Here is a 9,938-nt window from a genome sequence, read left to right on the forward strand (position 1 = left end):
GATGGGAACTAGTTTTTCTCAAGACTGAGCAAGGTTGCTAACCTAAATGGTCTTCTGTAGCTGGAAGTTATCAGACATGTACATTCACTGCACTGAAATTAATTTTGGTTAACTAATTAGTGACATCTAATGTATATATAATCATTAGATGAGCATCTTTAAAGAAAGGTGCTGGTATTCAACCAAAAACATGTTACTGTTTCTACCAAACATCTGAACTAAAGAAATTCTATAACCTGTAACTAAAGTTATAATGGATTTGATTGAGAATTATTTCCAATGTGGATGGTGCCAATAAAGATTCTTATCACCCAAAAATTGGCAAGATCATAAGTTTCTTTTAGTATTCAGAAAAGTTTTTTTTTTTTTTTTGCTAATTTTGTATCATCTCATACAAATGCTCAGTATTATAGCAACTTGCTTCTCAATAATGTGTATACAGCAAGAAAAGGCCTAGAAACTCAAAGGGAATTCTGTATGATGACAATACATGGCTATATTATACCATAAATTTCATAACTTGGAGAGTAGGCACCTGCAAGGTGATCTGATTGAGGTGTATAAAGGCCTTAATGGGTTGAGTAAGCTGAATGCTGATGGGATTCTTGCTCAGACTAAACCTGTGGGGCCCAATTTCAAATTGGGGAAAGATAGTTGTAGAATAGATGTGCAGAAATTTGCCTTTAGCCAGCAGGTAGATGATTGGAACAGGCTTCCATCTTTTGTTGTGGAAGTTGATAGCCTAAATAAATTTAAGGCTGAGCTGGACAGGCATTTGGAACAAATGGAGGGGTGAAATGAAAGGGTTTTTTGGCTGATGCTGCATAAGTTTTTCTTGCATTGTATGCCTATGCTAATACTGTCAATCTTGGGCTGGAAAATCATGAACAAGAATAACATTATAATTGAGATAACATAAGATTTCAGTAAAGCTTTTTCTTTTGTTATTTTCATATGAACTACAACATAAATTGGAGCAATATGTCAGTCTTTTCCTTATGGAAAAGAATATAAAATTATAGGAGGCTGTTATAAACGAACTTGAGTGGAGTAACAGGGTTTGGTTGTGGGCCCTTGCCTCTTAATGATAGGCATTTCAAATTTGTGATACTGATACAGTTGTATAGGGTGGCTATTGACAGTATGTATTTCAATAAAATCTAAAATTAAGTGTGCTAAAAAATATAAATTACTATTTGTCTTTGATAAAGACAAGGCACTAGATTTTGGTAGTAATCTTAATACAACATGCCTATTTAGGTAGCTAATAGACCTATAATTGTACTAGTTGATAAAAGTTCAGTGTAGCCTAGACAGGCTGCTAGGACTACTGACAAGGTTTTATCAGTAAAAAAGGAATTTTATTCAGCAGGAAGAGGTGATTATCTCACCATATAAAAATGGTCAAAGTTAACTTTGAATATACAGTACTTGTTTCAGTTAGGAACCTTATTTAAGATAGTTATTATTGAAAAGTATACAGAGAAGAGATTAATTGGGCACAATGTTCTTCCCAAAAATTCTATTAATTTCAGTATCTATCTGAAAACTTCTAGAAGACTTTTAGCCAGGTGCTAAAAGTCTTCCTCAAGGTGATTCAGCAAAGGATAAGATGTAAGTGCGAAAGTGCACTAGGAAACACACAGTTCGGATTCTGCAGGGGACTAGGCACCAGAGAAGCAATTTTCTGTTTACAAATATTGCTACAAAGGTGCTATGAACATCAAAAAGACGTGTATATATGTTTTATTGACTACGAGAAAGCCTTCGATTCAGTAGACCACGACCGCCTAATTGACCGACTGAGAAAACTTGGGCTTGAAAACAATGATATCAACTTTATTACAACTCTCTACTGGAATCAAACAGCCCGGCTTCGCTATGACAATGATCTGACAGACCCAATTCCAATAAAAAAAAGGCGTCCGGCAAGGCTGTCCATTATCTCCCATTCTTTTTAACATCTATTCGGAAATGATCTTCGACCAAACACTGGCTGACAAGAACATCGGCATAAAAGTTAACGGACACTACATCAATAACTTAAGATATGCCGATGACACAGCACTAATAGCGGATTCAGAACAAGATTTACAGACCATCTTGAACGAAGTGGACATAGGAAGCCAAGCATGGGGGCTACGAATCAACAAAAAGAAAACAAAGGTGATGAAGGTCAGCAGGACTGCAAGCAAAATCACGATCAAACTAAACAACGAAAAATTAGAGCAAATACACCGCTTCAAGTATCTCGGAGTGCTCATTGATGACCAGCTGAACCATGAGGCCGAAATCAAAAGCAGAATTGAACAAGCCAGGCAGGCATTCACCAAATGGAGAACCCTCCTCACCGACAGAAGCTTGAACATCGTGCTCAAATTACGCACATTGAAATGCTACATCTGGCCAATACTGCTCTACGGTGTAGAAACCTGGACTCTAACATCAGCCACTACAAAAAAGCTCCAGGCCTTCGAAATGTGGCTCTACCGAAGAATGCTGAAAATTCCGTGGACAGCCAAGATAACCAACGCACAGGTCCTGCAGGACATGCACACGGAATGGGACCTGCTCAAAACCATCATCAGCAGGAAATGCAAATACCTAGGTCACATCGCTAGGAACCAACAAAAATATCATCTACTACCACTCATCCTGGAGGGAAAGATCGAAGGCAAGAAACGCCCAGGCAGACCGAAAATGGCATGGCTAGATAACATCAACACCTGGCTTCACATGACAACAGCACAAATTCTACACGCAGCGCTAGACAGAGAACAATATCAAAACGAAGTCGCAAACGCCATTCGGCAGCATTAAAGAAGAAGAAGATCTGAAAACTAAGAATCTACATTGAAACTTGATGTTTCAACCTTCTTGCATTAAGTAAGCTAGATGCTTATGTAATGTTATCTCTCAGACCACTTGAAATTTTAAGTGGTTACTGAGTGAATGAGTCAATTGCTCTTCAGCCAGTTTTGGGCTTGATACTGTATAAGCTGTTTCTTTTTCTAATCAGCATCATTAGTAGTAGATGATGCAAGAAAGCAAGCTGATACAGTATCAGCCAGAAATGCTTCCCATTTCATCCATTCTTATATAAACATGACTATTTGTACTCCTGGCAATCCTCTAGTAATAGATTCCTAGATTATAATCCTATATATAATCTTAGTTCACTCTTATTTTGGTAACTTTATTACAAAATCTTCTATGCCAGAAGTTGTATAAATTTGAGTGAGATGCTGTCCTAATATGACCACTATATACAGGTACCAGAACATTTATCCAGCTTCCAGAAAACTGGCTAGTTTCAAATCTGGCAGGCTCTGACAATCTGCAGTTGCAGAATATAGCATGAATCATAGCAATCAACAGCATGTCAGTTTCTGTATGACAGCTGCTGTGTACACTTGCCCCTCTACACTTATGTGATTTGTCCCATTTAATTTTCATTTAATACCATGTCTAAAAGGAAACATTTTGCACTTATGAGACTTGATAACGGTGCTTCAGTGTGGCATTTGAGTGAGGAGTATGGTGTTGGTACATGTTTCTGTGATATCAGGAAACAGACTTAAATTCTACAGTGACAGTGATGTGCCTAAATTAATGGACAAGCAAAACTTTACACCATTTGAATGTAGGTATGGACAGTGTTGCTTGAATGGATTAGGCAGCATCAGTGAAAAGTTTCCACTATTATTCCTTTATAATAGATTTACAGATTTAAACAAAGGCATGGCATTCATAGGCTGAATGTTTGTGGAAAAAAGGCTTCTACAGACCATGATGCTGCAGAGGCATATTTAGATTAATTTGCCAAGTTGGTTTCTGATGAGGGACTGTCAGCTGAACAGGTGTATAATGCATATGAAACTTTATTCTGGCATTACATACCAAGGAAATTATATGTAACACCAGATGAGTGAGTACCAGCAGGGTATAAGGATTCCAGGGCTGGTGCTGACTCATCTTAAGGTTCTTGTATGTTCCAACACAGCCGGCACCTGCAAGTGCAAATTACTCACCATTGGAAAAGTCAATCCTAGGACACTTAAGGGAGTCAGGGTGTTTACTGTTATTTATAAGCAAATAACATTTTTATCAATTGGTTTCTAAAGAACTTTGTGCCTGATGCCAGGGATCATTGTAAATCTGTGGGGACTACCTGATGACTGAAAAATTATTTTAGTGCTTGATAATTGTTCTCTACACCCTCCTGCTGAACTTCTAGTAAAGTACAATTGTATGTGCTGTTTACTTGCATCCCAATTGTACTTTGCTAATTCAGCATTTAGACCAAGGCATTCTTCCTACATTCAGGTGCGGGGATGTATTTCTGCCAAAAATGCTAGACACTTGCAACAAAGGTACAGGGATAAATTTCAGAAAGCATCTAATGTTAGACTCACTTTGGAGTGCAGCAAAGTCCTGGAACAACATACCCAAGGATAATTTGATAAATGGCCGGCATAAACTATGGCCATTTAACTTATTTTCTTATCAGTGATGAAGATGAACCTGATTTTTGTGGTTTTTGTATGTCTGGTGAGGAAGAAATAGTGAATTTTTTGGAATATGCAAAGTTTGTCATGTGAAGTAGCCAAGTCACTTGAAGTGGCTATACAAGAGTGTATAAACATTGATGGTGATGCTCCAGTTGTGCTCCAATTCATTGATAGTAAAATTATAGATATGGCAATGAATGCTGATAAGAACAAATCAGATGAGTGACAGTGCACTGAAACAAGAGAAAGTACCTATAGATAGGTGTATCAGCCTGACTGAGAAACTGATTTGGGGAATGGAGCAAAAGCTTCATCACTGAGCAGCATATAATGTGAATGTATAAAATGGTTTTTCATTAAAAACCAAAGTATATGAAACAATCTGCAGGACATTTCCAAAGATCAACTAGAAACTTTCAAGTGAGGTTTAGCCTGAGTTTCAACCTCCAATACCTGTGCTTTTCTTCCTGTACATGTCACCCCAGATGTTGAATTGTCTTCAGATAAAGATTAATGGATTAATATTGACTAAACAGACCCTGCTTTAGAAGTATTAATTTGTATCTGTTAAATAATTTCTTTACTTTTCATTGTTTATTTTAAGTATATATTAAGCCTTGGTCCAGAAATCTGTTACCTCCAGTCCCAAGCTTGCTAGATAAATGGTCCAGTACCTGTACTATTAAAATTACATGTGGTAATGTTTTCTAGTGAAAACTATCAATTCTAATTTAAATGAAACCCTCAAAGAATTTCAGTATTAACATTGATAAGTCAATGCACAGACTTGTGCATTGAGGACATGTGGGAACTTAAATATTAAACTACTTCATTAATAATGAAGTAGTAATTTAAGTATGCCTCTTGCTCTAACTCATTTGTATAGTCAGCTAGGTTTCAAATTTTTCCTAGACCCTGCTTTTAGGCTAAGAACTTGAATATTCAACTACCAAGTCCTTGCCCAATTGAGGATGGATGTGAGTAGAAGCTAATCAGCTTAGCTGTCCAAATCAATTCCTCATTCTGAAGATAACATCTAATGATTCTGGAATAAGTGACTACAAATTTAAGCTGAGTGAGAAGTGTATAAATACCTTATTAAAATTTATATTTAATATGGACTTGTTTGCATGATTAAATATTTAGAATAGTAAGACATTCTACTGCTAATTCCTTTCTTGGTTGGTAAATAACCTTAATTCCATTAACACTTAGTTTCTAGTATATCTAGTTGATCACTTTAAGGCAGTGGTTTTCAACTGGGGTGCTGCACAACATTCCAGGGGTGATATGTAATTTGGGTTTAAGTTACTTAAACTTAATTTTTTTAAAATTTGTTTACTTCATCATCATCAGCCATTTTCAATTCACTGCAGGATGAAGGCCTCTCCAGCAACTTCCCAGTTCTTTCTGTTTTGAGCACTGGCCATCCATTTACTACTCAAAAACTCATGAATTTCATCTATCCATCTCCGCCTTTGTCTTCCAGGTTTTCTTCTAGCTCCTCTTGGGTACCATTCTGTTATTTTCTTAGTCCATCTGTCATGTCTTCGAGCTATGTGTCCTGCCCAAGACCATTTTAGTTCTTTAGTTTTGATAAGAATGTCCTTTACTTGAGTTTGCTGCCTAATCCATGTGTTTCTCTTCTTATCTAACAGTCTGATTCCCAATATAATTTGTTCCATTCTTCGCTGTGTAGTTCTTAGCTTCTCTTCCATTCTTTTGGTGAGTGCCCAAGTTTCACTTCCATAAGTCATGGTGGGGAGTATACATTGATTCATTATTTTACGTTTCAGACAAACTGGGATATTGCTCTTCAGTATGTGACTATATTTCCTGAATGCTATCCATCCAAAATTTATTCTTCTCTTGACTTCCAGCCATTTATCATTATTCCAGCTAATAACTTGTCCCAGATAAGTATATGACTCCACCTTTTCAATTACTTCTCCTTCAATCATTATTTCCCTTTCCGTGGTATACTTGTTCATCATTACTTTTGTTTTAGCCATATTCATCTTTAGTCCAAAATCCTTACTAACTGTGCATAACTGATTAAGATTTTCCTCTAATTCTTTGGGATCGTGGCTTATGACCATAATGTCATCTGCAAATCATAAATGATTTAGGTACTCTCCGTTCACATTGACTCCTTTCTGCGACCAGTCTAATCTTCTGAAAGCTTCCTCAAGGGCAGCAGTAGACAGCTTCGGAGATATTGTGTCTCCTTGTCGAACTCCTTTCTCGATTTTAAATTTGCTACTGTCTTTGTCTAGTCTAATAAAGGATGTAGCACTCTCATATATTTTCTTCAAAATCATAATATATGGAGTATCTATGCCTTGTCTTTCCAGTGCCCGAAACATTGCCTTATGCTGTATGGAGTCAAATGCCTTTTCATAATCCACAAATGCCAGGCATAATGGTGTTTTATATTCATTTGCTTTCTCCATTAGCTGTGATATTACGTGAAGGTGATCCATAGTTGAGAATCCTGTCCTAAAGCCAGCTTGCTCTTTCGGTTGATTCTCATCAAGTATTCTTTCTAATCTGTTAGTAATGACCCTTGTGAACAACTTGTAGATATGGGATAACAAGCTAATTGGTCTATAATTTCCAATTTCTGATTTATCTCCTTTCTTATGCAGCAAAACTATGATTGCATTATTCCACTGCTTAGGCATCACACCTTTTCTAATGCACTTTGTGAAGAGCCTTGCCAGTTTTTGTGTTATGTCTCTTCCTCCCAATTTTAACAACTCTACAGTAACTTCATCTTCCCCCGGGGCTTTCCGATTCTTCATTTTCTTCAATGCATGTTCTACCTCATCAGTAAGAATATCGGGTATGTCGCATGTGTTGCTACTTTGCAATCCATCTTCCCCACTGCTGGTATCATTCCCTCGCTCCTTGTATAATTCTCTATAGTAGTCTTCTGCTATTTGAATTATGCCTTCTCTGCTATTTATAAGTACACCATCGCTATTCTTCAGTATCATTTGTCTTTCTGTATTACTGCTCATGGCTGCTGATTTAAATCCTTTGCTTTTCCCTTAATGCTTGTTCTACTTTTCTTGTGTCAAATCTTCTTATGTCCTCTCTGAGTCTCTTTCTAATGGCTTTGCATAACTCAGCATACTCAATTTTCTCCCTGTCAGTGTTTTTCTTGCTCTTCATTTGTCGTCTTTGGTTCATCATGACAAGTGTTTCTTGACTAATTTTTTCTTCTTTGGATTTCTGTTTCCCTATAGGTTTCTTGGGCTTTATCACTTTCAGAAAGTTGTAATATTCCTCGTCGATATCTTGGTCCTGAGCAGTCTGCAGAAGCTCAAACTTGTTCTTAAGTTCCAGTACATACTGCTTTTTCTCCTCCTCTGTTATTTCAAAGACCTTTGTATTATTTACTCGAGTCAGTTTTTTCCTTTCCTTTCCTACATCTATGTCAAGTGTACATCTTACCATTCTGTGATCACTTCCAACATTTACCTTATTCAGGACGGTAACATCATTCACAATATATCTTCTGTTAGTGAGGATGAAGTCGATTTCATTAGTTGTTAATCCATTTGGACTCTTCCATGTCCACTTTCTGTTCACCCTTTTCTTGAAAAAAGTGTTCATTACTGACATTCCTTGAGATTCTGCAAATTCCACAAGTCTTTCACCTCTTTTATTTCTTTCACCAATTCCAAAATTTCCTATAGTTCCTCTTTCTGCACTGTTTTGCCTTTTTCCAACCTTAGCATTGAAGTCCCCCATAATAATAGTTTAGTGGGTTTTCTGCTCATCTAGAAGACTCAATTTCAGTGTACATTTCTTCAACCTCTTCATCATCATGGCTCGATGTTGGTGCATAAATCATTATAATCTTTAGCTTGTACCTCTTAGAAATCTTGAGTATTAGTCTTGACACCCTTGGTGATGTACTTTTGTTTACTTAGTATCTCCATATAAAGAATAAAATTATTATATACTGTATATATATAATTTGTATTGTTTGGTTTTTAGGAGCATTAGCAACCAAGGCCATATTTCTCTGGGGATATGCAGTGGTCATTCCCTGACCTTTCCGCATCCTCCATATTTGGTGGTCACGGGCTCGAACCCTGTTATAATCAAGATGTGTGCTATGCACTGCTGCTCCTGCCCACCTGGCTATGGAGGTGCCCATAATTTGTATTATGAAATGTAATTTTTATAACTATTGTAATAATTATCATATAACACTAACTTTTAATATTAGATATATACAAGTATATACACACACAGGGAGAGAATCTGATCTAACAGGCAGAAAATTGAGTAGGGGGGTGCCACAAAATAAAATAAATTACTTAGGGGTGCCATTATTAAAAAAGGTTGAAAACCACTGCTTTAAGGTCACATTGAAAAAATTATTAAACTTTGAGCATTTTTCTTTTTCAGATGAGCAGACTTAGTCTTCTGAATCATTGGAAGTTGGCATTAAACTTTTACAAGTTTTTTTTAATTCTACTTTGTAATTTGCATTGAATGCATTTATTTATTTTAAGATTTGTATAAATTATGAACTTTAAATAAACTATTTTTTTTGTATTCCTTTCAGATTTGTCAAATTAGTTTAAGATGACTATAATCAACTGTTTCAATTTTAATATTGAGATCCCTAGTATTTAGATTTATTTGCATATCATTCATATTGATAATTTCTATTATCAATAGTTAAATCAGCAACTGAACTTGATAACATTTTACAGTGTCAGGTGAACTAATTTCATATTTATTGATCTGTTCTGTACTCATTACCATAGCAATGAGTTTTTCACTAGGATAAAATATTACAACTTTTACAAAACTAAGCAGGCTCTCTCCAGGAACTGCAGTGATACAGAAATACCCTAAAATGCAAATGAGTTGCATCAACTTTCCAGTTAAAGGTCAGTTCATACAAAGTGACATAGCACATCAATGTACTAGCAATAAGACAATCAATAATTCATACCATGGGAAGAACCCTTCATGAGTCCATTTTTTTCTCTTAAACTGACCAGTATATTTCTAGAAATATCTAGGAAATACTATACAACTTGCCTTCCAAACTTATCTATAGGATAGTTTGCTAAAATAAATAGTACTCTTGATTCTATGGTTTGTAGGTTTGATAGATTCCCTCAACTGCACTTATCACCTGATATATTCACCATCCTTTATTGCAAGATCAGCCTACTCAAAAATGTAATGGATAGAGCTGCATGGTGTGATTTAAGGGGTAAAAGACCTACAGAAGAAATGGTCTTTCAATTCCCTTCCTACAAGGAACAGTTAATTTAGATTTTCTTTGGACTTTATATAAAAGTCCAGCACTCGTAGAACTAGAGTAGTATCGGATTATTAGAAATTCTAACTTCAAATATTTTTATTTGAAAATACTTATTTCAAGAAATCAAA

The 9,938-nt window shown here is 36.0% G+C and overlaps 1 protein-coding gene across 2 annotated transcripts in view; it reads left to right on the forward strand.

The window, feature by feature from the left end:
- The window catches only part of LOC150077274 (uncharacterized), a 136,323-nt gene extending 127,296 nt beyond the window's left edge, over positions 1 to 9,027 (forward strand). For both annotated transcript variants that reach the window (XM_090386430.1, XM_090386431.1), the window contains one exon: positions 8,937 to 9,027. In XM_090386430.1, the coding sequence (XP_090242556.1) occupies positions 8,937 to 8,950 (14 nt within the window). In that variant the 3' untranslated portion in view covers positions 8,951 to 9,027. The remainder of the gene's footprint in view (positions 1 to 8,936) is intronic.
- The last annotated feature ends 911 nt before the right edge of the window (positions 9,028 to 9,938 follow it).

Source organism: Mastigoproctus giganteus, chromosome 12 (assembly GCF_048544385.1).
Source record: "Mastigoproctus giganteus isolate SK-2022 chromosome 12, ASM4854438v1, whole genome shotgun sequence".
Taxonomy (NCBI): domain Eukaryota; kingdom Metazoa; phylum Arthropoda; class Arachnida; order Uropygi; family Thelyphonidae; genus Mastigoproctus; species Mastigoproctus giganteus.